This window comes from Rissa tridactyla, chromosome 14 (assembly GCF_028500815.1).
Source record: "Rissa tridactyla isolate bRisTri1 chromosome 14, bRisTri1.patW.cur.20221130, whole genome shotgun sequence".
Taxonomy (NCBI): Eukaryota; Metazoa; Chordata; class Aves; order Charadriiformes; family Laridae; genus Rissa; species Rissa tridactyla.
This window is the reverse complement of record NC_071479.1, coordinates 3,318,176-3,345,329: the sequence shown is the minus strand read 5'-3', so window position 1 is coordinate 3,345,329 and position 27,154 is coordinate 3,318,176. Positions and strand designations below refer to the sequence as shown.

The 27,154-nt window shown below is 37.8% G+C and overlaps 1 protein-coding gene across 1 annotated transcript; it reads right to left on the bottom strand.

Annotated features, from left to right (window-relative positions):
- Nucleotides 1–1,143: 1,143 nt before the first annotated feature.
- QSOX2 (quiescin sulfhydryl oxidase 2) lies at nt 1,144–25,802 on the bottom strand. The gene is made up of 12 exons (XM_054220188.1): nt 25,556–25,802; nt 20,859–20,959; nt 19,524–19,572; nt 18,270–18,375; nt 17,997–18,087; nt 15,716–15,861; nt 14,583–14,726; nt 12,311–12,440; nt 9,912–10,034; nt 9,153–9,303; nt 4,803–4,991; nt 1,144–2,242 (listed from the first exon to the last, which is right to left on the bottom strand). The coding sequence occupies exons 1-12, from the start codon at nt 25,788–25,790 to the stop codon at nt 1,692–1,694; spliced, it is 2,016 nt and encodes a 671-aa protein (XP_054076163.1). The 5' UTR covers nt 25,791–25,802; the 3' UTR covers nt 1,144–1,691.
- Nucleotides 25,803–27,154: the final 1,352 nt, after the last annotated feature.

The following is a 27,154-nucleotide window of genomic DNA, read 5'->3' as shown; positions in this document are numbered from 1 at the left end:
TTCAAACTTTTTATGCTAGGGTTTATGATGGAAATAAGAGGAAGACACACTAACAGTATAAATAGAATGAATTGGCCAGGGACTATTTATTCCTTCTCGCATAACAGAAGAGCTAGCAAACATTCAATTAAATTAAAAGTTGCAAATGTAGAATTGAAAGGAAAAGCCTTTTTATATAACATAATTAATCTGTAGAACTCACTGCCACAAGAAAACATTGAGGCCAAAACCTATTAGGATTAACTAAAGATTAGGTAATGGATAACTAGAACATGCTCAATTACATTGGATAGGATTATAAACTTCACTATCCAGGACGTGAATTATCCCCCACAGCTAGGATCAGAAAGGAACTCTATTCCCAATGGTAATTTTATAACTGTTTTCATGGTTTCTTCTAATTGCCGCCAGCCAGGACCCCAGACAGATCCGCAAAGGCAACTGCCACGTTCCCAATTGCTGCCACATCCCAGAACAGGGCAGCTCTCGGACTTAACCAGTAGTTAAACCCTTCCTGACCCAGAGGAGCACTCCAGCAGAAGCGCAAGAGAAATGGGCTCTTCCAAGTACTCTGCAGACAACTTTGCAGCCAGCAGGTGATACTCTCTGAGAGCTCCGAACTGGAAATACCGAGTGAAGTGTTCACCCCACCTTACAGGAAGAAAAATTACTATGTTGTAAAGGAGTTCTCCAACATCATTAAGAAACTTAGTATTTCCAGATCCGTAAGTTTGTTCTGGTATGTTGACGCAAACAGAGTCTCACTAAAATGGTGTTTCCCTTTACTGGAGTTCATCAGAATTGGCTTCCATCTGGAAAACACAGTCATTACTGAGCTACTTTTCTGGTTCATAAATGAGCGAGGCGAGTTATCTAATGCTCCGTTAACACATCCAATAGAGGAGCAAGTAAAGCACTGGGTCCGAGTCTGGCCTTGCTTACATCTGAACTCCACTAAAATAGATGACAGCATTGGCAGCCAGAATCAGGCTGCTTATTGAGATACAAACCGCCCCAAAAGTCTCATCCTAGCAGAGACGTACACATCCCTGGCTGGAACGCACGGGAGAATGGAAGACTTACTTGAACATGCAATGCTTTCTATTTAAATATGCAGTGTAAATAATACTTCATAAAGTCACATGGGTTTAGAACTGATTTAATCAGAAGAGAACTCTTGTTTCCTGAAAAAAAAAAAAAAAAAATCAGAATTCTTGCTTCTCCAAATGAAGCAGCCAAGGCAACAGCATAACTGTTCAGTACTCTGGTAGGCAAAAATCAGCTCTGGATAAATTAAAAAAAAACAACAAACAACACACAAACACCTGACTTGAAGTACACAAAACAATATCCAATTTCCTTCTAAAACCAGGCACAGTTGATTGCATAATGTAATGTTTACTCTGAAAATGAGTAAAGGATGTAGGTGGTAAGTCATGGAAAAATCTTAACTGAAAAATGCAATGCTTACTTCAGAGGACATTTTATGATAGCGCTATGTGCCTCAGTTAAAGATTAAGGTCCTCAGAGCAAGCTCCATATATTAAGCTAGAACACTTGTGAAATGACTCGGGAACAAAGAGGTTTTAAACAAAGAATACTGTATATAAAATCCCTGATCATAAATATTAAAGCTGTATCTGGTACTGAACAGCCACACACAATGAAAACTTTGTTTTCAATTTAAGCTTCTATACGGATGAACGATAATACTTCACTTTCCACCGTTTAGACCTCATTCGGAAAAAAAAGTACATTATCATTAAAAATAAGGACGATGCTACATACAGTATGACACACAGACTCATGTCTATGTTTGAAAATCCAATCCCTAGGAAAGACACAGCCTGCTTCATCTCTTTAAGGTTAGCTGCTTCAACTGCGCTTTTACCACTATCTTTGACAGGTCCATGATTTGCTATGAGCTTATCTAACACCTTGGATTCTGAATCTAGTATCTTTTCTTTATCCTGGATCTTATTTTCTCTGTTTCCACTTGGCTTCTTCAGTAGGCTTTTGTCTTTCAGCTCCCTTGTATCTCCCTGTTCAATTTCGCTGGAGTCAGTCTGGCCTTCAGTGTATTTATATAGAATATTTTCACTGTTATAGTGATATTTCATGAACTGTAGAACTTGGGCTTCATTCCAGCTGTGTAATCCTTTAATTTCTTCATGACATGCCGGACAAATGTCTGGAGTTGGCCACTGAACTTTGGGAAATTTTGGATCTTCAGTCAAATCACCTAATTGGGAGGAGAAAAAAAACCATCAGAAGCGAATGAACCAGGAAAGCTGAACCAGATTACTCACTGGAAACCACAGAGAGCATTTTCCACTTATAAGTAATGAGGTTGGCAAAAAATGCCCACAGCACAATAATGTTTGTATTAAATGGAAGACAATCATGAACAGATTTGGAAATACATAAGTTTCCTTATGGACACATCAATTATGTTCTGAAGTATTGCTTCCCCTTTCAAAATACAAACACTAAATCTTAAATATTTTCCTTTACTCTCAGTAAAAGCTGTAGTGTTCAAATTCTAATACAACAAGACACAACAATTGCTGTTTTTAAAAGGCATGAAAACACCACCATCTGGGCCTTTCAGGGGTTAACTTGAATTATGGTTCAAAACAAACTGCTCTTTTGCACTCAATACTCTTTAATCCTGAAGCGTGGTTTGCAGCAAGCAGTTTCAAGGCCAAAGAGTTGCAGATATTTTCCTGTTTCTATATTACAAACCATGCCATCCTAAGCTCGCTTTTTCATAGCACGCCTTATAGCAGACTATTTTCAGTACTTTAAAAGCCATTATCATATTTAAGATGTATTTTTCAGCTTGCTTTTTAGCATTTAAACATACAACGTTGTCTTTAACTCGATTTAATTTCAGCATTTCACTCGCACATAGCCGTGGCTGCCTTTCTGTCTTGATGGCAAAGAGCTGAACGCTGCAGCTGGTGTTGCACTTTGCTCTAAAAAATATATAACATTTTAAACTGTGGATGGAGAGAATTTTTAGAACAAAAATCTCTACCTGGTCAAAAAAAGCTAATTTATTGCTATTAGTACGCTCACACTTAAAATATTTCAGAAATAAATACAGATTTTATTTATTATTACTTTTATCCTTTTTAAAGGCAGGAAACTTCCCCATGATTTTAAGCAAGATATTGCTCAGGGATTCAAAGGATGCTTAAAAATATTTGTCTCCTTGATATTTACAAGTAAGAGCACAAGTTTGCGTTTCAGATATCTTAAACAAAGATCAGCCAGTAATCAATTTGTTTCAGTAGAGAAAGTAGAAATAAAACATCTTATGGTAAGATTACAAACAAAAGAGTGCATTCTAAAGCAACAGGAAAAAATTAAATAGGGCAGAGCCACACACAACAATCTCACGACCCACACTCGAAGGCTGTGCCAAGGTGTTTTCATTGACCTGTCAAACACGATTCGGATTGAAAGCTATACACATTACCACAAATACAGATGCAGCTTTTAAGGATTAAAATAAGTCACTGTCCCAAAGAGAAATTTTAGCTAACTTAAAAAGCATAATTTAACATTATTATTTATTCCAGTATGTTTATACTTCTTACTAAAAGGGTATTTTAGCTGGCTGTTGCATCATCTAAATCAATATCTATGCAGGTTTTCCAATAACTTAATGTTCTAAATAAGTATATTGCTCCACTACTTAGCAACTTCCAAGTCAAGAGGACTACCTTTTTCTGTGTTCAACCTGGCAATAGTAACAAACATTGGGGGATGTTTTTATTGAATACCTCTTCATTTACTTTTTTTCTCCTTGGAGAAAGGAGACGAACTCTTTACACTCACAACAGTATTTAATACTTCATAAATCTTGGGAATTCAGCATAACTATAATATAAACACAATACAGCATATTTAAATTGTAACTGATGTTACATTACACAGATCCATAACAGCAGACAGGGATTAAGTGCAAAGAGAAACCAATTTTCTTTAGTGCTTTAGTTACTTGATATCCCCGTAACAGAACGGATTAAATACAACCAGTGTTTTAACGGTACTTTCAGTCTAACTGAAAACATAGCAATCCAGCAGGGGAACAGTAAATTTATTTTATTCAGTTGCTGATATGCTAATAGTTTAGGCTCTTTTACCCTGAGAAAGTCTCCTGGTCAACTATCATTTTATACACAGCACCTCTCCAGAATAAAATGAAGACATTTTTTAACATCTATTTAAAACTGTTACAGAAAGAAATTTAATTATGTTTTATCCACCAATAAGTAGCTGAACTGTGTTGCTCCCTTTTGAAAAGGCTTTGATTTGTACTCCAGAAAGATCCTCTCATCAAGCAACAAGTGAAATCTCAGAAGAAACAGTATGTTTTCTCAAACATGATGACCTCTCAAACATCTCAAAAATGATGACCTTTTTTCATTATATATCATACAAGATAACTGTTACTGGAGGATAGCGTACCTCAAGTGTGTTTTTCTCACTCATGCAAAGGTTAGCGTGCTGGACTTTAGAGTTACAGCTGATTGGGATGCTCTGGGTTTTGCTATAAACATGAGTACCCTTTCTTGTACACCAGTGTAATTGCGGAGTTACTCTTTTGGAGTCAGTATTTAATAAAGGAATGTCAAGCTGGAACAACAGTTACTGTTGTTTTATACTCATGTTATGGAGCCTAATTTGCATTCTCTTTGTTCAAATGTAAACCACGTCGTACAACATGCCATAGCCTTGTCTTTCAGACACAGCTACCATTGGTGGCTTTTCCTATGCCAGGTCTTCCATACCTGCGAGCCTGTTATTCACTACGTTGTGTTTCTCCCAGAGCCAGAGAACAGCCTTGTCTAAGGTTTTAACAGAATCCATCGACTCTTTAGCCATTTCTTCAAAATGCTGGGCACAAGCCTTGCATCCAAAGAAGTGGTAAATGTATCTCCGCATGATCTGAAGTACTATTTGAGGATTGTCTTCAAGACCTAGGAAGACAGATGACATACATTTAGCACCATCTGGACAAACACAGCTTCAACACAGGCACTTCAACGTACATAAAAGCGAACCATGGGAAAAGCAAAGGAAATGTTGCTACCTTCTTGGTCCATACAAATTTACACCTCCACTTCAGATATAAGAAAATAGCCACTTTTATATTTTAAAGATACCCACAGGACATGTGCCATCGCACAGAACCTATACCTCAGTAAGTCACAAAGATATTAGAGGAATTAAAAGCTTCACGCAGTTTTGAGAAGAAATACCGCTCCCCAACAAAATACATTCTTAATATTGTCACTAAGTAGTCGAGGTAAGAAATTTATTTATTCATTGCCAAACAATTTGGTTTCTAATGTAGAGTTTAAAGTGATCTCAAACAGCACATTGCAAAACGTACTGTTTGGCAAGGTTGTCTGGGATATCAGACACAACTACAAGGGAATTATTTCAAACACACTAAGGTTCAAAAAAAATGCTAGGTGAGCGATAGTGTTATTAAAAATGCAAAGTAGCTATTTACACTAAAACATACTAACACTTTAGTCTATATAACTGTCTTCCAAGTTACCCTGAATAGTACATTAAATTAAGAGTTAAAGGTCAAGCTTTACATCGAAATTCCTCCTTTCAAAGAATATCTTGTAATTTGAGGGGGGAGCAAAGTTAGCTAAATGGAAATCAGACGTTCAATTTTTTTCAGAAGCCAATTATAGGAGTACATTTTGAAACTGTTAAAACATGCAAAGTCCCACACTGTCTATATTTCACACAATTCCTCTGGAAGCACAGAATTTCTCCAATATCTTGACCAATAACTAAATGAGTATTTATGTTACGCATTCACCATTACATTTAGGTTCAGACACTAAGTTATAGTGACCCTACTAGTAAAAAAAACACGAGTCAAAACCCCCCAGATAAGTATTTCACAAGGTGCCTGTGATATCTGTTTGCTACTCCATAACTCAAGTATTACAGAATACCAGAATCTCGTTACAGTTATTAATGCCACGGCTTTTTTGGCAGGCACATGAATGCACATAATAGCTACTTAGCAACATTTGAACTTTCAAGAGTAACTCAGGAATTCCTCCTAAAATAAATACAAACACATTATTCGTTCTGTAACATTCACACTTTTACACTAAAGACAGTGCAAGAGAAAAAAAAAAAAATCATTATTTTATTCAAGAGTAAGCTAAGGTCTTTATAGATTGAGAACTTTATCTTGAGCACCTACTGCAACAGCAGGTAGTCCCTACATCTATAAGTGGCTTGAAAACCTGATAAAACTTGTCAAAATCCTAATGGTTTCATCTCTGTCTCACAGATTTTCTGATTCATGCTTAATTGACCTAGTAAATTATGCCAAAATGTACTTACAAACGTACTATACGTCATCACAAACACACACTTGTCAAATGAAACACATTTTATGATGCAGATTGATCAAATTACCGACTCCTGCAGTTGAACACCACTAGCATGAGTAATTTACAACGCAGGTTTTGTAGGTTCTGTAGTAAAGGGTTACGGTGCTTTGCTCACTGTTCTATTCTGGTAGTGAATAACAAAGAGTTTGGTAGCACATATGCCCTCTGCACATGCATTGTTTCTTGGAAAAAAAATCCTCAACAAAACCTATTCAAACTATCAGAGTACCTAATCGTTATGTACATAAGAAATGCATGAAGACTGTCATAAACACCTTTATTTACAACAATATTATATTCCTAAAAATGGTAACAAAAAAAGAGTCTTTAAAGACAAAAGAAATCATTAAAAGCAAACAATCTGTACTCAGACATTCAATATCTGTGATTGAATAGGCATGTATAAATAAAAGCTATGAGATTAAAGCAGATTAAATTACAGCATTAAAAGAAAGGCTGAAAAATAATTTTGTAAAGTTGAAACGAATTTCAGGCAAAACAGTTTTACCATGTATACTAAAACATGTATTTACAAAAAACCACAACAAACACAATAAAAGTGACTACTAGCAAACAACTCCTTTATGGAGGAAGCAAGATTCATACACAAATTTAATTATATCTGTTCTCTCCCCTGTAACGCTACGCTCTTGAAAATTCATTTTGTGGGGAAGTCTTTCAAGTTCAGTACAGATTAAAAAGAATTCAGATAATTTTTAAAAGTCCTCGAGCCTGTTTTATTCACATCAATAGATCCTATTACCTAAAACCACATTTCTTATAATTAAGCATGCTCGGGACTAGATTTCTAGGATGGTTTTATACATCGTCTAATGTCAGCAGTTCTGCTCAGGCTTCCTTTGGATTCCCTTATGCTGATCCCACTGCAGATTCAAATTACACCGTTCAACATTAAAACGTGTCAAATATAAACCAATAAAAACATTATATTAAGAAAGCCATAGCAAGTTCACACTGACTGCCAGATTCTGCAAGTAGAGGAAACTATCAAGAAAAATACATCTGCTTTAAAAAGAAAACAAACAATTGCAAAATGGCTCATTTTGTTTGTTTTTCTTTTATCAGCCCAGAGATGAATCTTCTATTAACATCTGCCATGTATCATCGTGTAATCCTCCTTTTCTCTTTTCTCCCAAACTACTGCAATTCAGGGTAACCCTAATCTTTAAAGTGGACAAGAACCATAAAACCCTACCTGTGGTGGGAAGGATTAGGGAGTACATCATGCTTTTTAGTAGATGGGATTTAAACAAGCAATAAGGAGAGGAAAACCTCCCAAGACATAATCCGACAGTCTCAGACTGACCCAATTCTTTCGCCATAAGAAGTGATCATCACATATTTGTCCCAATTTAAATCAATGGTTAAGTGTGCCAGAGTTTTCAGGTTCTACAGTGTATTTTTAATTTCAGGCTGACTAGAGCTCACGCCTGAAACATGGGAGCAATTTAAGATGCAATTTTGTATAGATAAATACTAAGAACATTTTTACTTTTTAATTAAAACACAGAAGGACAAAAGGGGAAATTTATGCATGATCCTGTTGAACAGCTAATACATCACCCACTACAAAAAACCCCAAACTCACCAGGCAGAGCACAGTACTAAATTAAAGGGATTCAAGGTACTGTCCCATGAATAACAAACACAACAAGAAAAAACAAAGAGAGAAACAAAAAACAACAGGATGATTAGCTATAAAAAAAAAAAAATCCCTATTCTGCAAAAGATTCAAAATTAATAATTGAGACATTTCACTGTGATTGCAAGTAATGCTGGACAAATATATGTATCCATAATTTGAAATAATCAAATAAATATTTTTTTTTAAACATACAATCAGCAACTGACAAATTGCAAATTTCTGAGTTTAATGGTCTAGTAACATTCTGTCCTAGCATTCTTATATTCCTTGGAAAAGACATTAAAAAGGCTTTAAATGAAAACTAAATAGAACTATAAGCAGTGTCCTAGCCAGAATAAAAACATATGAAGCCAAATATTTTCGCATTAGTAATTCTATTGTGTAAGGAAAATGGATTATGTATCCAGCACGTTTCTTAAATAGGAATCATCACCAGAATATAAACACTCTACTTCACAAGATGCTGCAAGTTTAAAAATAAGCAATTTTACAGAGTGCTTGCAAATTAGTATATCACTGCAGAGATTAATGGGCACTAGGTACATTCAGCTGAAAAAAACCCCAGTCATAACATTCAGTATTTAAGAAATAAAATTACAGGATTGGCTAATGGTTGTACAGCTTTTATAGCTACTAAACTGTACAGTGAGATATTATTCTTCTCAAATTAAATTAACCATGCAACCTGAACAATCTTCATCCCTCTTCAGATAGTTCAAAATTTCTTTGCTTGAAATTCTCTCCTCTTTCCGCTTTACTGCTCACATCTTTAAGGCCACATACTTTATTTACCACATATCTAAGCGAGGACAAATGGACACACTTTCTTTCAAAGCCTTCCCGCTGCAGTAAAGCTAGGCTCTGACCCCTGCTGGTACGAACCTGAAAGCTGAGCCTCCAAAGCCACTGTCCGCCACCAACGTATTAGTTGAGTATTTACACACTGAAAAAATTCCACTAATCCATTACTTTTTCTATACCATGGCAGAACTGCTGCACGTATTTGCTTTGTCCTTCAAGTGTCTCGCATAACTGCTGCTTACCTGTATTAAACAAAGCTTTTGGTCGCAGCGCAGCTTGAACAGTTAGAGTGTGAAACAGCTTCCAAAGGGAACAGGTATAACCTCTCAACTCCGGTCTGCTGCCCTGACATCCGACCCACTGAACTTTCTTAGTGAGAAATATCCCAGAAATCTGAAAAAAAAAAAAAAAAAAAAAAGTATTTAAAGAACAGTAAAGGACTCTCTGCACCTGTTGCTAATGAATTCATGCTTAAGACAAACACATTTTAAATTTATAACAATCCTTAAGTCTGAGATACTCTGATGCACCATTACAAAACTCATCCCTCTTGCAAACGTATTACATGATATACAACATACAGTCACTGGTAAAGAGTATTTTGGGAAACTCTTCAGGAATAATGCCCATTTCAAAGGGTAAATTTCCCATCGCTTAAACTCAGACCTTCAAGAGAATCCTGCAGGCACAGCAAGCAAGGGCAGCTCAAAAATACCTGCTGGGAATCTTGCGTCATTTGAAGCTGACGTTAGGGAACACGTATATGTTAGCGATTGCTTGCTCATTGTAAAACTGAGACAGGATTGTATATTTCAGTTCTCTCATTTCAATTCCTTCATGTGGATTTTTTGTTCTGGTAATGATTTCACTTTATTTTCATTTTAACCTTCTTATAACTCCATTATGACTGAGGGACCATCAGTAAGTGATGTCTTAGATTTATATAGAATCCTATCCTTTACTAATGCTGTATTTTATGCTGGAAACTACTAACAGCTTACCCGCATTTTGTTGTTGACCAGATCCAGGATAGCATCATAAGGGATTTTGTCTAATGGAAGGCTCACCAGCCACTCTTGCAAGGTCTCTAACAACTTGACCACAGGCTGACGGCCAGGAAAAAGCTGAGGAAAAAAAAATAAGAAGAAAACACTCATACTTTAAAGCACAAATCTCATTAGCAGCAGGACACTTTTATCTTTATCTAAATGTGTTTTTCCTGTCTTTAAACTGCTTAGGATTTTCTTCTGTTATGATCAAATTAATTACTTGTTCTGCTTTCCATAAAAAGCCGTCTCACACTAACTTCTGCTTATAAAATTTACCAAGTTGCATGCACAAGATGTTAATGAAGCCACTCAACAGCAGGCAGAAATGCTACAGAACAACTTTTGGCAGATAACAGAATTTTGCATTAAGGTAATTCAGCTCAGAAAGGAGCATAAAACCTAAGTTTTATGAAATCCTATGAAATCCTTCTCACTCTTAGAAAGTTAATGACAAAAATTAGTTCTTATAAATATTGGTTCAGATTTCTGTAAGTGTAGATGATGGTTATCTAGAAGAGTACCTTCCCTTTCATATGTGTAATAGTGATTCCCAAAGTGATTTAGAAATAGTGACTCCCTTAATTTGCAACTTAAAGAAGTCAGAGTCTGACAGATGAGTGTGTAAATCAGAGGTGACGCCATTATTTTACACTATAAATGGTATCTTGCTTTAGTGGTGGTTGTAATTACCATAGAATTAAGTAGAGTATGCATACCATCCTCTAATTACCCTTCCAGAGGGAGCAGTATTTCAACAGATGGGGAAATAAAGTCCTCCTGTCTGCTACATTAAATACATAAAGGAATTTATGACAGAACACACTATACATGTGCACGTCTCTCTGCAGCCACTGTCCAACTATCAATAATATTTCCAGTTCCTAGACCACTTACTTGATACCACGCAAATCTAACTCCCTTTTGCTAATGGTATTGCATCTAACACAAGGGGCTGTATGCATTGTTTGGACTCAAAAGACAACTCTTAAACAGTCTGTAAAAAACCAGCACACCTCTGAACTACTGACTGTATACTATAATTGCACTTACTCCTGTCTAGGAGACGATAGCATCTCAGGTAGGTATCAGTCTCATCAAGGATTCAAAAAACAATGGACTTATGCACCGATTGTAAAAAAACCCTAGTTCTACAACAACGAAAATTTCCCCAGTATGGAACTAGAAACCTCCATCACTTAGGACTTATCATCACTATAAATGCTGTTACACAGGAGGATAGTATAAAAAGTGTCCTAACGGAAACACCTGAGAATCACGAAGGAGAACTCTGAGGAAAGTATTAGGTGACAAGAGAATGCAAACAGAGGACAGCAGTCCCCATGTGTGCAATGGCAGTCTGGAGATGAGCGCACAACTGAAAGAGAGCAGTCCCCATTTATGCACTAATAGCCAGGGAAGCAAATGACATCAGCTGGCCAGGAGCCATCAGGATGACCAGAGGGTGTTTTAGGGATAATATGATGGAAAGATTACCACTACACTTTCTTAAAGAAATGAGGCCAGCTAGAGATTTCTGCCCTCTGATGGCTGCAGGGGGCGGGCGGGGGGGCAAGAAACTGTCTGTCTGATTTTCAGATAAATCCAGATATTTGGAAATAGTTCGTATAGGCCTTATTATTCCCTTAAATAGCTATTGATTCACTTTCTTTAAAATAAAACAAAGCATTAGCTGCTTAGTAAGTAAATCTAAAGAGACATTGGTCATTTCAGTAGGCTTACTTTATAAAGTTAAATTCTTACTTCTTTAAGTCATATCACATTATTTTACATATATTGTCCCTTCACTCAAATGTAGTATGTAAGCATCTTTATTTTTTAAATACTTCATTATATTCAATACCTCAATTATTTTGAAATACCCAATTAAATTCAATACCTCAATTATATTAAAAATTTAGACAGAAGTTACTAGTATCTCTAAACAGAACACCATTTGTCAACTACGCTTTAACAAAATCCAAAAGTCAAGAATGAAAAACAAAGGTTTTTTTAATCCCACTCAGTTACAATAGCTACTTATCCTGAAAATCTGATAAATGGACTATATTTACAGTGTTTGTTCAATATGCTGCAGAGTACTTAAGCTTTATTTAATTTCAAGCCCTCTAAGATTAAATTAAAATGCATTTCAGCCCTGTAAGTATGTCAGAACAGCATACAATAACTCAAAAATAACACTTAAAGAAACCCACAAAACTAGTTTTTGAGGCTAGTGAGGAAGCATATATTTAAACATTCGGAAAGACATTTTGAGAGACTTATGTCACATAATAAATTTTATGTTAGAGTCACTTTATTCTTACAAATAATCAAAGACTAGAAGTGTATACCTTGGCAGAGACGGTAACAAAATCCTTGAAGGTCTTCAGCTCAGCTCCCTCAAGTGTCTTGTGCGTAGCAAGCTCTACCCTGAGCAGGTAATGCAATCCCGACTCAAGGTCAGCCATGTACAGCTTAGATCTGAAACACACATATATAACGTTATAAAGTGGCAGGTTTCTTTCGCTCATTTTCTCACCAGTCATGAAGGTAAAATTGATATATAGTAGGTGTCATTAAAACCTCAACATTTGCCACTCTGCAGTGATTGCAGTATATCCCAGACCAGTAAGGGAAGACACAGCAGTCAGTTCAGGTGCTTGGTATGGCGAATGTCAAGTTCAATGAGTTTCACCGTACTCTCCAGAAAGAGTAATTTTATGACAATTTGTTCAGAGTTTAGACAAATGAAGCATAGCCACACACAAGAACTTCTTTTATATTTGACTAAACATTTTGCCTCCCAGCCAGTTTTGCCTTGTAATGAAATTATAACCCTGACATTGTCAGCAAGGAAATAGCTAGTGTAAAGAAATTATAGCTCTCTTCAGCTTTGACCACAAATAGAACAATTACATGCTACAAAAAAAGGGAGACTTTTGTTGAACAAAAGTAGATTATACACAGAGCAGAAGTGCAAACAAGACTGAAAAAGGTCAATGTTGGAAAGAACTGAATCTAGAAATCCTTTCCCAAATGCAGTAGTTTTACTGTAGGTTCTTTGCACACAAGTTTAATGCTCAATTGTAATCACACCAGCTCTTAAGATAGAATTAGGTACCTTATGACAGGTACAAGTAAAACAAATGAAAGATTTTAAGAGTTCCTTCTCACAAACAAATATCTTCATAACAAAAAAAAAAAAACACTTTACAAACTATAAACGCATCACGTAAACCACCCTACCTTTCAATGCTTTCAGAGTACAAACTTTAGACAGTATGATACAGAGCAATGTAAGTGAAGAAACAAAAGTTCACATAGTTAACACTTCTTGTAAAGTGATTTACAGCAGTATTATTTCTAAAACAAACAGAATTTAAAAAACAATAATTCAAGAAACTGGCTGGCCCCACTTCCCAAATAAAACACAGGAAATAACATATTAAAATGCAGAATAATCTATATTCTTAACAATTCAAACTACAGACTTACTCTGAATTTATCTCCTTAATAACGTACTCGCTTAAATTTTAAAAACCAGCAAAATTCTGCTTCAAGTTTCTTAAGTAAAGAGACATCCATATGAATGCATGAGGTTCTCCCAAAGGATCCTATTTAGAAGCCACTTGGACTGGAGATTCATATCAACAAGGTTCTGTCTTGCTGGAAAACAGCTCAATTTAACTAAGTTGTTTTGATAACAGAATGTTTCATATAAAATATTTTATAATAGTCGTTGAAAGAAGATGACACTAATAGTGTCTACGAAAGGAAAATAAGTACCAAATGAAAGCACTCAGTCCTACATCTTTTCCATCTAAAGATGCTGAGGGATTATCCCTCTGCAAAGCCTTTGCATCCTTCTCTCAAACAAAGAGGGAAAGAGGGTGAAGATAAACCTTACCGGATTTTGTATGATAAACATCTTTTACAGTGGACTTTAGTATTTTCTATTATACTTGCATTTGACAAGCACTTTTTAGCGGGCACTGCTTCGCTATTATACACATGGAGAATTCTCATTTTCTACAGCAAAGTTATAACTTGTTATTTTACTATTTGTTTTTTCACATCAATTACTTGAAGTTTTCCAACAATTCAAAGCAGTAATCTATACCCCAGGTAATGGGAAATGAGTCCTTGGCATTTTTAAGTCAATTAAGTATTAAGCAATACTTCTGGAGAAAAACATTTCTTCCATAGCAGTGCAGATGCTTGCTGCTAAAAAACTAATACTGGCAGTCCTCAATAATTTTACCTCTGAATTGTTTGAAACACTGCTCACAATTGTAAAGAAGTTGTAACCTTGATGCTGGAACTGAATTAATTTACAAGTATTACCTGAATATATTGAGAAAAGGATGAAGTTGAACCAACAGCTTCGACGCCATAATTTCTGCAGCATTAAGCACGAACGCCTTTAATTTTACTCAGCAGAAGAATGCAGATCATTCAGTAGTGACCAACCTATTCAACTCAAGGTGCATCACATGGGATGGAATTTAGAATTATGCTAGGATTTGATAATAAATTACAGCACACCTTCCCACGTAGCAAGAAAAAACTGCAAGCAAATTTTAATAACCAAGTATTGATCTGAAAATCGAGGGTATCACTTACTTATCAAACTCCTTCCACACTTTGATTTCTCTACTTTCCTCTTTGTTTTCTTGAACAGGTAGCTGAAGTGGCAAAAGAAGTTTTTTTCTTACGCCTGGCAGTGACTTTAAATATGAAGAAAAAAAAGACCGTAGAGGCTTCAAACTGCATATAAATGGACAAAGTAAAGATTACTTTTAATATCAGACTGAATGAATACCCAAAGCAAATTAGTATATTTATAAAATAAAATATTCACTTTATGTTTTACAGTCCTAGTGCAACCTGTTATGTTTTGACACAAAGTGAAATGAAATATTGTTCACTTTTGGAATAGTAATAATAATAATTTGGATTAGTGGTTGGAAATTCCATTCAAAATAAGAACACATCATGTTCATTAAAACGTCAGTTTGCCTTACACCAGCCATGTGCACATGGATCAAGTATTCTGACTTAGGAGCAAGTTTTTTTAAGAACTTTGATGCTTTGTTAATTTTTTTTTCCACTTTTATTCCACAGTGTTTGCCTTTCAGAAGTATCACAGTAATAGGTTAAAGCCACAAATAAGCAAAAGTGGTAAGCAAAAGTAATGTTAGGCCTCTTATTATAAAATAAAGGTAACAATATTAAATGGTTCATTAAGAACAACCATCTCATTGCTCCCAGCATATCAAACTCCATATAACAACCATTGTATTAGAGCTTTTATTTCCACTTGGAAACACTACTTCAAGTCATCTGCTTCACAAGTGAGTTTTGTCAGCAGTATAAACTTGTTATTGTAGTCTAACATCACAAGGGATATAATTAGCCACCACACCATTTTGGCTAATCTTCCCTGCTATCCGATGAAGTCTAACCTCCACTGGCATAACCCATGTTTGTGCATTACAAGCGCTCACAAAGACTAAACAAGAACACCAGATTATTTAATAATTGCTAGCGAGTGCTCAAGACAGGCAATTTTCAAACACAGGAACAGAACACGCAACTTCAGTCAGTACAATTTACTGATTACATGCCAGGACACAATGTCATTATATACATGCAAAAGAAGGTTATAGAATAATTTACTTCGTATGAAAGGAAGCTATGGAAATTCTTTTTATAGCTTAAGCGAACTTCCCCGTATTCCTCAGATAACTACTTACTTGTTAATTAATCCATGGGACCCATTTGTATGTATCAGATAGCACGAAGGGACTGAGATAATACCAAGTTTCTCAAGAAAAGGCTTATCAAAATTCAATGCTCTCTTTACAACTATGTTTTCATACTGGATCAAGTCTAAGATAACCTGGATAATGAAAAGATGACATGAATTATACATTGTTCAAGGAATATCCAATCTCGTAGGGCAAGACATAAAAATAGGTGAAGTGCATCATCCTTTAAGAGTCTCATTAAGCTGTTCACCAAGGAAGCACATCTACAAGTATTCCGTGGACACTAACAATTTCAGTTAAAGAAGATTTACCATTCTCTGGAAATTATTTACTCCTATATTCTGTTTTTTTTTCTTGGTATACTGATCTTTTCCCTTTGAAGTCTAACATCTGAAGAAAACATAAGAATGAATGATAAAATGTCCTCATAAACCTAAAATAGCCCAGATGATATTCCAAAAGCACCAACAGGTTTATGTTTCACTTTATATATATGACTCTAAAGGTAAATTTTCAGGTAGCGAAGAAACATTTATTTGGTCCCACTACTTTAGGGAATTCTGATGTCAAAGTCCATGACTTAGAAAAGATTTAAGGGCTTACAGGAGCTAAGGCTTTGCCTTGCAAGCCCTGCCAAATCAAGCCGCGTAGTCTATGGCGCCACAGCACCCTGGCTGTTCAGCTCTTTTTCTTTACCAACGCCACAGCAGAGACTCCATATAGGAACAGATGCCTATATCTCAAAAGTTCCAGCTCACAGTCCAGCATTTTAGCTCAAACCAATCTTCATCAGCTGTTTAAACATGCCGCTGGGCTTTTGCACTAGAGCAGCTGGGAGCGGGCACAAATTTCTTTGCAAGGTGTAAACTTCATCAAAGAGCGAAGGCAGCAGAAGCTGGTAACATCAGGGTGCCTCAAACACTTTCCAGGACTCAGCTATCAAAGTTCTTTGCCAACTCTGATGCTTCTATTTCTTTTTTTCTGTTAGTTTCACAGTTTCCACTATGCTTTTCCCTTTCAGGTGAATATTATCCTTGCTACATTTCCCCTCACTTTCAAATTTGTAATTTAAGAGACCTTCCTTTCATCAGCGATAAATGCATGGTCTTCCTTTCATCAGCTCTTATGACTTCTATCAGATTTGTCCATATTGTCTTATACTGTAAACTTGAAAACAATGTTATTTTCTATTTCACTAAACTATTCTATAAAGCAAAAATACTACATAACATTAGCAAGTATTTTTTCTTCTGAAAGCAGACTCCACATTCTGTTAATCAGATGACACTCAGTCTTTCCCTGTAACTGCCAGGTAATCAAATTAAAGTGAGTGCGATAAAATGCCAAAGAACTTTATAACCATCACCTTTCTTCTCTTCAGTAATGCCCGCTTGTTTCAGCACAGCAGCTTCCAGAAAACAAATGTCTGGAAGCAGCCTGCTTCTCAAAGTGATTCTTGCTTTTGGCAGCACAGCCTCCTCCACTTATGCAACTGGGCCATCTCAGCATCAGATCTAATTAGAAACATTTCACAGACATTGGATGTTTCTACACAGATTATGCCTAGATAATTATGCAATTTATTTTCTTTACTTATCCTAGATCTTGGCAGGAAGAGAAAAGTAACAGTTGTCTAAGCTAACCGCAGGCTCATTAGGTGGTGAAATGATGCCAAATCAAATATTTTATTGGGGGGGGGAGTGGGGGAAGCAAAAAACCAAAGACTTCCACTGCCTCAGTGCCTCAGAGCTGTGAAAATAATTTTATGCGATCATTTTAATTTAGAATATAACTTCCTAAAACCTATACATGAAGAAAGAGAACTAGAGGATTTAGATTATTATAAACAGTTGAAATCATAAAAGCTGCCCAGAAGAATCGATATTATGAATGGTTCTCTAGCAGTAACAAAACAATAACATCATCTGACAATATTTCTGTTGCGATCTTCCGAACAGACAGAAAGACGAGAGAATTGTGCTAACAATCAAATTGATAAATTAATCTTCCACTAAAATGTGAATGGAAGAAGTTAACGTGACATCTCATTCATCTGTAAGCAAGTTCCTCTTTGTGACTAAATACAACAGCCCTATATAATTCCTTGACTTTCTGATATCTCAAATACGCACAACCTGCCATTTATAGCCCTTTAATTCAGCCATATAATCAGAGATTTTGTTGCTTGGCTAAATAACACAAAACTCAGCTGTGTTATGATAACATTCATTCATATTCATTATATCATTCATAAATCGTACATTACCTCTCGTCCAACATAGGAATTATTACTTTCAAACACAATGGCAGTATAATGATGGTTGTTCTTGTCAAAGAGAGAAGTAATCTCACTGGACCTTTTAAGAAAAGAGAAGTTATTTAGCACAGGTAGAGTGCCACTGATGGAATTTCCTTTTATGATCTCATAGCAGAACTGATAATAAGGAAAAACGCTTACTTCATCTTTAGTAGGACCTCCTACATTTTATTTAATTAATACAGTAAGTGTACATCAGCCATATTTTAAAAAGGAACTTACGAAACTGGATCCAATGGCGGGCAAGCAGGTGGTCTCAACTCTTGGGAATGGTTCTGTAAGAAGTCAATCATCATCTGACGAACTGTTTGCAGCTCCCGATCTGCTCCTGCTGAGTACAGGTTAACAAAAAAAATACAGCACTTCAGAAAAGTGGGAAAAAATTATTCACATGCAGGTTTTCATACACTCTCATGCTTTTCTCTGTCAGGTTTTTGTTTTAAGTTTGAACTTAAAAAACAGAATACTGTTTGGCTGAAGAACAGGGACCAAGGATTTATCTGTAGGATTTCATTTTAACGTTGAGAAGAGATCACATTTGAAAGCTGTCATCCCACCCCAAAATTAATAAAAGCTCAAGACTTTTCCAAATCTAACCATCTGCCTGCCTTGATGATTTTCTCTTCAAAGAACGCTTCATTCTAAATCTGTGCTCACTTTCACAATAGTTGGTGTGGGCAACTTCAGTACTTTTTTGCAATAAATATATTCATCGTGCGTTAAAAACTGCAAAGGTGTACCATTCTTACCCAATGGGCCAGGTGAGGTTACAAACCCACATAACAATATGAGGAAATAACTGAAGTGTGAGAATATTTTATTTTCTTTAAAACAAATCAATTAAAAAGCAGCAGCTCTCACAAATGCCAAGAAGTAACAGGTACAACTAGAATCTGCTCCTACATGAAGGGTTAATGGTGCAGGTGGTCTCTCTTCTGACCTCTGACCTTTTAAACGTTAATCCATTGAAAAAGACAACATTACTTTTGTCCCCAGACAAACCACCTCAAGCTGTGATCCTGTCAGACACACAGGATAAGCCTGTTTTCAGTTAGTCAACATCTGAATAGGGGTTCTCCCAATGAGATTCAGGATGCCTGGAACGTGGCTGACAGATCAAAAAGCACCAGAGTCAAGACTGAGCAAATTGGATCTCATGCTGATGAGGTGTGTGGTGGAAAAAAAGGAATTTTAAAAAATTATCTAGCCATTTGTGAAAATTAAGAACTACATTTAAAAAAAATGAGTGCAAGCACTAACTTCTTGAAGAAATGTTTTGCCTGTCTATAATTTTGCCCGACATTCCATTTTCATACAGTACTTGTAATATCATATCTTAAAGAACTATTTACTGTCCATCCCATCTCTAGCTGTCTAAACTAATTGACAGGCAAAGGGATTTTGCTTATTGTATGACACAGTCCTGGCTGATAGGATAACTGCTTTGGGGGATTTCTTACAGTAGGATATTCTTACCTTTGTAATTTTCTCCAGTAGTAAACTGCTTTGTAAATGCTTTGAAGTACTAGGTGGGAGAAAAAAAAAGTATTATCGCTTTGAAAAGAACTCACTATATCAGACAAAAGCTCAGTTTAGAAACAAAAACAGCTTTCAAGAGTTTTTACTTTTTACAGCTGTAATTACAAATCATTTTTATCTATCTGTTCAGAAGGCAGTTTTCCCTCTTAGCCTGTGAGTTCCAAAGACCTGCTTCTCAACTATGTGAGGGTGGCTCATATGTACCAGTTGAAACTCTGATACGCAATAAAGCCAACATTTAAAAGAAAAATACTGTAATGCATAATTCAATACTGTGTATCGATCCATTACTGCAAACATTAACCCAAGTATGAATTAACTGATTACCAAATCAGTACTAACAACTGTGTACATACTTAGAACACTTAAGATTTTCTCAACTCCCTCCAGTGGTTAAACAGGATATAAAATGGAGCCTGACTGCCTTCTGCTATAAAAAAAATAAGAGTGCATTCCAATTTACACCCAAAACTTTAAAGATTAAAAAAAACCACAACCACCCACAGGGTGGGGTTTCTATTAAGGGTAGAACATCACAAATTCTACAGTGAAATGTCTCCTGCTCCCTCTCCTGTCATAAGAAACACATATTCAACCCTCTCCATCCATGACATCCTGCTCACACGGTTAATAATGCGATTGTACAGATTGACAGAGACAGGGAAGTTAAAAGTGGCACTTAAACCTGGAAATGAACAATGGGAGATGCTTTTGGCAAACAACAAAATCCCTTTTAAAAGCCAGTTTAAGCAAGTTACAAAATTGATTAGAAAAATAGTGAAGGATCAATCACAGGTAAATTTTTAATTGGTCATGAAATCAGCTGATTTGAATTGAATTGATACAATTGAAATGTATTATCTTTACTTTCACATAACAAAACTAAAAACACTATTAATAACCATGAACATTTGAATTTGAAAAATATTTACACAAACTGTTATTATCTATTGAATATATTACAACTAGGTGTATATAAATGTTAACAATATAGCTCCTTCTAGAATGGTATCTTCTTTCAAGAAGAGTTTTTCAGATTTAGAACTGAGGAGCGAATTACTGCTATGAATAACTGCATCAGCTATTGCATTCAGTGAGAAGAAACAGAATTAATCTTTTATCAACCCTGCAGCTTCCTAAGCAAAAGTAAAGAAAAAGTCCAGCTACAGAACAACTAGTTACACGTAACATTCTGTGCAAGCAACTTTGTTAGGGTTTTAGTTACTATAAAGCATGTATTATTCACCTAAGGCAATATATTAGGCCACTTACCCTAAAAGTCGGGTAATAGTGAATACCATATTCTTTGCATGTCTCATAGTTCTCTTCTTCCCCACAATCCAGCACGCCAACTCTAATTGCAGATTCCCAGTCTGAAAACAAAGATATCTTTCAATTTTTGGCAGAAGTGATCACGGATCCCAGCTGATAAATTGCCCTGCTGCCCATGGAAGTCAACAGCAGTACTCCGATAGATTCCAATGCCAGAAAAATCATGCCCACAGTCGATTCTCATTTGCTATTCATTTCTATCCTCAAGTGTAATATAATCTACTGATTTTTAAAATAACTAAAACCTCCCTGTTTTGTTTTTTTTTTTTCTTATCTGCATCAATATTTTCAGTACACCTAAATAAAAAAGAATCCCAACGCACAACGTAGCAGTTCCAGGGTCGAAAACGCTTTATTGAATCCAGGAAGATGAAATAGGGGCCAACCCAACACTTGCAAGATACTGGATTGTATTACCTAGCAAAATACGTATAACTGAATAAAATTAATCCACCAGTTACTCATCCACATGTCTGTCAATTACAAATCCATAAATTTGATGCATCTTGTATTATAGCTGTTTTAACGGAGACTCACTGTTTACCAAACTTACAATCTTCTCAGAGTTCCAGAACTGCACACAACCCAAGACTCACATATTGTCTACTGAAAGTTGTCTTTATCTCTTAGTACTGTTCAGGAATACATTAGGTATACCTCAAAAAATATCTGAGTTTTAACCAGTGTTAAATAGTTGAGTTTGAACATCACTCTAAGTTTCCTTTATAAATGTTTCATAGCAATAACCACAAGAGTTCAAGTATTTCTATAAATATCCTTATATAACTTTTATTAAAGTTTTCAACTCATTTATAGCTTTTTCCTTCTCATTTTGCTAGGAACTTATCTTTTTGAGCCATGCTCCACTGCAGCAATCACTTTAAGGAAGAACCACTGCAAGAGACTCCTTAGACAGTTACTTTTTAAAGCTAAGCTAAATCAAAACAGCTGCAAGCAAAATTTGAAGGCACACCACAATTCCAAAGTATCAATAAAATTTAAAAAGCACTAAAATTAAACTTGCTTTTATAGCAAAGAGCACGAAAGCTTCATCAAGTTCAAAAGCTGATTGACAGGTGCATGCCTAGCGGCTTTTGAAATTTAGCTTGACCTTTATTTGTCTTTGGAGGAGGATGGGGCAGCTGATAGAGAATTTCAGTTGTACTGAACAGGCACGAGGAGTAACTACGAGTATGCTAGAGCAGATGGGCATGTATTCACAGGAACACAAAAGATACAACAGTCTATTTCATCAAATAAAATGCAAGATAAAAAAAAAAAAAAAGAAAAGTTTGGCTTCTGGGTATCTATCTCATTCAACTTTCACCACTCGTCCTCCTTTTTCCACCTGTCTCGATCCTCCTCCACGCAATGAATAGAAGCACTATGAACCTAATGCAAATAGCCTACTGGCAACAATGCAAACCCATCTCTAGCTAAATACTTGGGTTAAAGAGCACCAGCTGGGATGTGTGCTGCTTAGCATTTGCTTCTGCTTAAAAAAAGAGCTTTTCCTTTCTAAAGGATGCCAAAGTTGCTGGCGTGCACAGCCTAGACTGTGTGAGTTTACAGTGGCACTGTGGTCTGCGCTGTTTTTTTTTTTATATGCTGATAAATTTTAAATTAACATTAGTACTTTTGAAATAGTAACTCACAAACTATATGAAAGGGGTAGATGAATGATACTGTATTAACCAACACTATTTCTCTTTATGCTAAACAGCTTCCAATGAATGACGGGAATGTATGTATTGGACGACCTGGAAATCCAACGGGTTGGTTAAACCTCCCACTTAAGAAATGCTACAGAATTCCAGCACACCAGTCACCGTGCATTATGAGGAAGATACTTTCTTTGCATAAACCTTGTGTATTCCCTCCAGCAGGCAGATGCAATGCTGTGTGAAGTTTCAGTCAGGGAGACAAGATCACAAGGAACCTCTCCCTGCCTGCTACTTGAGAGTTATGTATTTTAACACATAGGCTGCTTCCCGAGTAATGACAAGGTTTCTGCAGTTCCCCACCAAATGTGTTCAAAGAATACTTTCTAGAAGGAAATAATTCTTGCTAGATTTGGAAGGACAATTGCTAGATTTGGAACAGTTGTTCCAAATTCAGAGGAGTGGATTGCTTCTGCATTTAATTCAAGAGTTGTTGTATATGAGATTTCCAAGGGTTTGTTACTTCTACACAGAAAATTACTACATATAATCCCATCCCACAGGCATTTTGGTGGACAGATTCAATCATCTTTTAAGACAGAAAAAGTACAAATAACTATAATGGCCACTTTGGACACTACTTTAATAAAACTAAATGTGTGATTAGGAATGCAGCAGCAATGTCTCTAAGCTTAAAGCCTCTTCAGAGAGGAGAGGGAGTATCAAACTCAAAATGTAAATTACACAAAAGCAAGTACTGCTCCTGTTCTTCAGGAGGATTACCTTCTGCTATGAAGTTTGCAATGATAGTATTCCCAAGACTTAACAAATGAGAAATGAAATAAAACTTAACACAGGCCTTTTATGGACAAAGCAGTTGCGCCAATTTAACTGACTATACCAAATTAGTAAATACAACCACAGTGACCTAGGAGTTCTCTGATGTAGATGAGTCTGCATCCTCAAAGATGGCTGTAATATCTTAACAGATGAGTAAACATTTTTGAAAAATAAATGCTGAGACAGCCTAGTGGACAAAACATTTTGGAGGGTTTTTTTGTATGAAGCTACCAACTAAAAGTGTGACGGTTTTCAGTATCCTACTAAAAGCCATTCATGCAACTTTAAAATGGAAACATTTTGCTGACAAATAACACCAGAAGCCAGTTGTATTTGCTGGTAGTGCCAATGTCCACAAACATAAAAATCCCCTTTTTAAGTAAAAGCCTCCATAAAAACTCAATGGATTAAGGAGTATACAGGCCTTTAACTGGTTAGAGTAATACAAGTGCGTAACACCATTTGAAGTTATCATGACTGCAGATGAGAAAAAAAAAAGTGTTTGAAGAAGTCATTACAACTTACAAAAAATATTGCCCACAAAGGTATCATGCTGCTATAGTAATACGTAAACATGCCCCTGTCTCATTTTGACAAAAGCTCTGGTTAGTTGAGGCTCTTCGTGATTTTCTCTGCAGTGTTCAAACACCCCCTTGTTCTTACTTTTCTTCAAAAAAGAAGAAAATCTAATACTATTTTGGCCAGAAGCAAACCAAATGAGAAGGTGAAAATGCTACACAAACTTATGCAAAGAAAACAGAAAAAAGCTACTGCTTTTATAAACAAAATAACCATGCAAGTAAGGAGCATTTGAAATGCTCTGAAACCATTACTGCTCTGTGTTTCTCGGTTTTTGAGTTTCTGCTCATCAGTTAGTAATCCTCACCATGTGACAAGTTTGTCAGGACCTATTTTTGGGTAGGCCTCCATTTCCGTATATCTACAACCACGTATACCTAATACTGCACCTACATTTAACGTTAACCGTCAATACTTTTCACGTACAGCGCCGCCAGAGAAAAGCCAGAGCTCTTCACTCCCTCTCAAACCAAAACCATATGAAAGCATTTGAACTGTTGTTTCCATTCAAGTGGATGGAATGAATGTCAAATGCTAAATTAAGAGTAGTTTAAAAGCCTTCAGCACCACTACATTAAGCATAACATTTCCTACAAATCTGATCTCAGGTCTTCTCCCCACCAAAGGTATTGACCTGAGAGGCCTGTTTGTTTCCTTACCTTAGATCTACAAATAGAATAAAACACTTCAGAACCTGCAAAAAAACCTGAGCAGACTAAGGAACAGCGATGCAAATCTCCCTCAGTACAAACTGCAGAGGCCATCACTTCTTTTTAAGTCACCATTTGATAAATCTGAAAATCTGACTCTCACTAAGTTTTATTTTTGTATTATTTTCTGGCGGTCCTTTTCCCCCTTCTAGTCCATTTACGCTACATTGAATTTGATATAAATCAAACACATGCATGGCCACCACAGTACCACAATATTTTTTTTTCATTTAGCCTCTAAAACAGGCTGGTCTCTTTACAAAACATTCAGAGGATAAAGACCTTACCTCAAAGAGTTTAGTCTAAACATATCTCCTGTGCCTCAGTGCGTCCCCTTGCAGACACAGTGCAAATCCGCAGCTGGACCGCTGCATGTGAGGGTGTTTTAGCCCTGCGTTCCTGTGAGAGTTTTAATTTGGAGACTTTCTACTCTCACCCACACCTCGCTTTGCCCTGTGGGCCGTTTCATAGCCACCCACCACCCCAGAAGAGGGATGACCCACCAAGCACGACCCACGCCTGGCAAGGCCCTGCCAAGCCCACGGGTGACAGCGCCAGCCGAGGCCCCGTTGCCACCCACGCGTGCCGAGGCCCCGCCGGAGCCCAGCGCCCCACGGGTGACCACATACGCCGAGGCCCCGCTGCGGCCCACACGGGCGCCCCGGTCCCGCTACCGACAACCGGGGACTGACCGGCGGCGGCCCAGAGAGAGGCCGCGGATCAGGCCGGCGGCAGCCCGGCCTCACGCCGGGCAGAGCTGTGGAGAGGCGGGCGGCGGCGGTGACCGCTCCCCGGGTGCAGGGGGCCCGGTGAGAGCCCGCGGCGGAGGGGGGCGGCGGCGCCTCACCTTTAACGTCCCCCGCCAGGGCCCGCCAGGTGGGGGCGAAGGCGATGCAGTGGCCGCAGGACGAGCTGTAGAACTGCACCACCCAAGCGGCCGAGGAGTTGAGCAGCGCCTGCCGCACCGAGCCGGCCACCAGCACGGTCAGCGGGTCCTCCCCGGCCCGGTAGAGCCGCGCCGCCGCCGCCGCCAGCAGCAGGGCCACCAGCACCAGCGGCCCGCTGCCGCCCGCCGCCGCCATGTTGGGACGCCAGCGGCGCGCGGCGAGGGGCGGGGCGGGGCGGGGCGGTGCCATAGCAACGCGCCGGCCCTGGAGACGCGGCCTAGTGCGGCCCGTCCCGCCCGGGTGGCCTGAGGGGGAGACCCGGCCCCGGTTCCCGTCTGAAGGAAGTGGGGTCCCCTAGTCCAGAGAAGCGAGGAGGCACAGCCCGCTGTCGCCAACGGCACACCGGCCATAGGCGGCGACACGGCCTTTCCCCCCGAGTGGGGACGCACCTGTTGGCAGCCGCCCCCCAAGGAACCGCCGGCCGACATGGCCTCCACCCCCCCGGCCCAAGGCGAGGGAGGTGGTCGATCGCTCGCTCCTTCCCCCTTTGTCGCCCGAGTGTGTTACCAAACCCTGGTAACACGGACACACCACCAATAACTCTTTGACACAGCCACGTTGCCCTCAGGGGGTCTGTCTAAGCAAAAAAGTAAAATTACTGAGGTTCAAACAGCAGCTTGGTGGCCGATTTTATAGGGCAATCTGCTATAGAAACAGAAGTTTCAACTTCACAACGCTTCTCACTGAGAAGAGATTAAAATGGCACGGCCTTTGGGTGGAGAACTGTTTCATCCCAAAGTACATCACTCGGCAGGAAAGCGCCATTTCTCCTCAAAACTGAAGATGGGATAAAAGGCTGTAGACAGGATGCTGTGAGCTCTGAAGAGGATGTTAGAAACTCTGTCCTTTTAGTAAATTTAGTTTGATTGTGCGCTAGTAATGGATTTTAGCACCTTTTATAGCTACAGCCACAGCATGAAAGTCTCCTTTCATTTGTAAATAGAGGTTCAAGAATTCTCATTACATGAACAGAGGTAGAAAACCAACGGAGAAAACATCCCCAGAGGATGACTTCAGAGGAGCTTAAAACTCAGGTAATGAAAGGCTGAAGTCCCCAAAAAGAGAATTCTTGCTTCTGTTCCTCATAATTACTTCTTTTAATCCTTCAAGAATAACTAGGAAACGAATGGGTCCAAATTCTTACTTCAGGCCCACTGGTGTAAATTCAGAGGTTAGAATCTAGGTTATCATTGTTTCTGGCCAGTAATGCATAGGCAGTATAAAGGTGGGAATTTTATATACAGAAAAAATCCTCTCCTCTGAGAATTGTGTAACAGGTTCTGCCACCTTTGCCTTTTCCTGATCTTCTTTTATTGACTATTAATATCTGAAGTGGTTTCAGTCGCCTATCTTTTGCAGCCATATCCATAGCTATAAGCTATGTGGTTGCTTCTATCACGCCCCAGCTGAGGGGATTTCTGTCTCTATTTTTCCTGGGTACTGTAAGCAACAAAATTAGGTAGTTACAATAGCAGAGTCCAACCACTTCAAAGAATTGA

What these genes read in the sequence shown, in the direction of transcription:
- QSOX2 (XM_054220188.1), bottom strand. Translation starts at nt 25,790, where the DNA reads ATGGCGGCGGCGGGCGGCAGCGGGCCGCTGGTGCTGGTGGCCCTGCTG. An exon ending in AAAAGCTTTGTTTAATACAG is followed by an intron (nt 4,992 to 9,152) that starts GTAAGCAGCAGT and finishes CTGTCTTCCTAG; the next exon opens with GTCTTGAAGACAATCCTCAA. An exon ending in AGTGAATAACAGGCTCGCAG is followed by an intron (nt 2,243 to 4,802) that starts GTATGGAAGACC and finishes CCTCCCAATTAG; the next exon opens with GTGATTTGACTGAAGATCCA.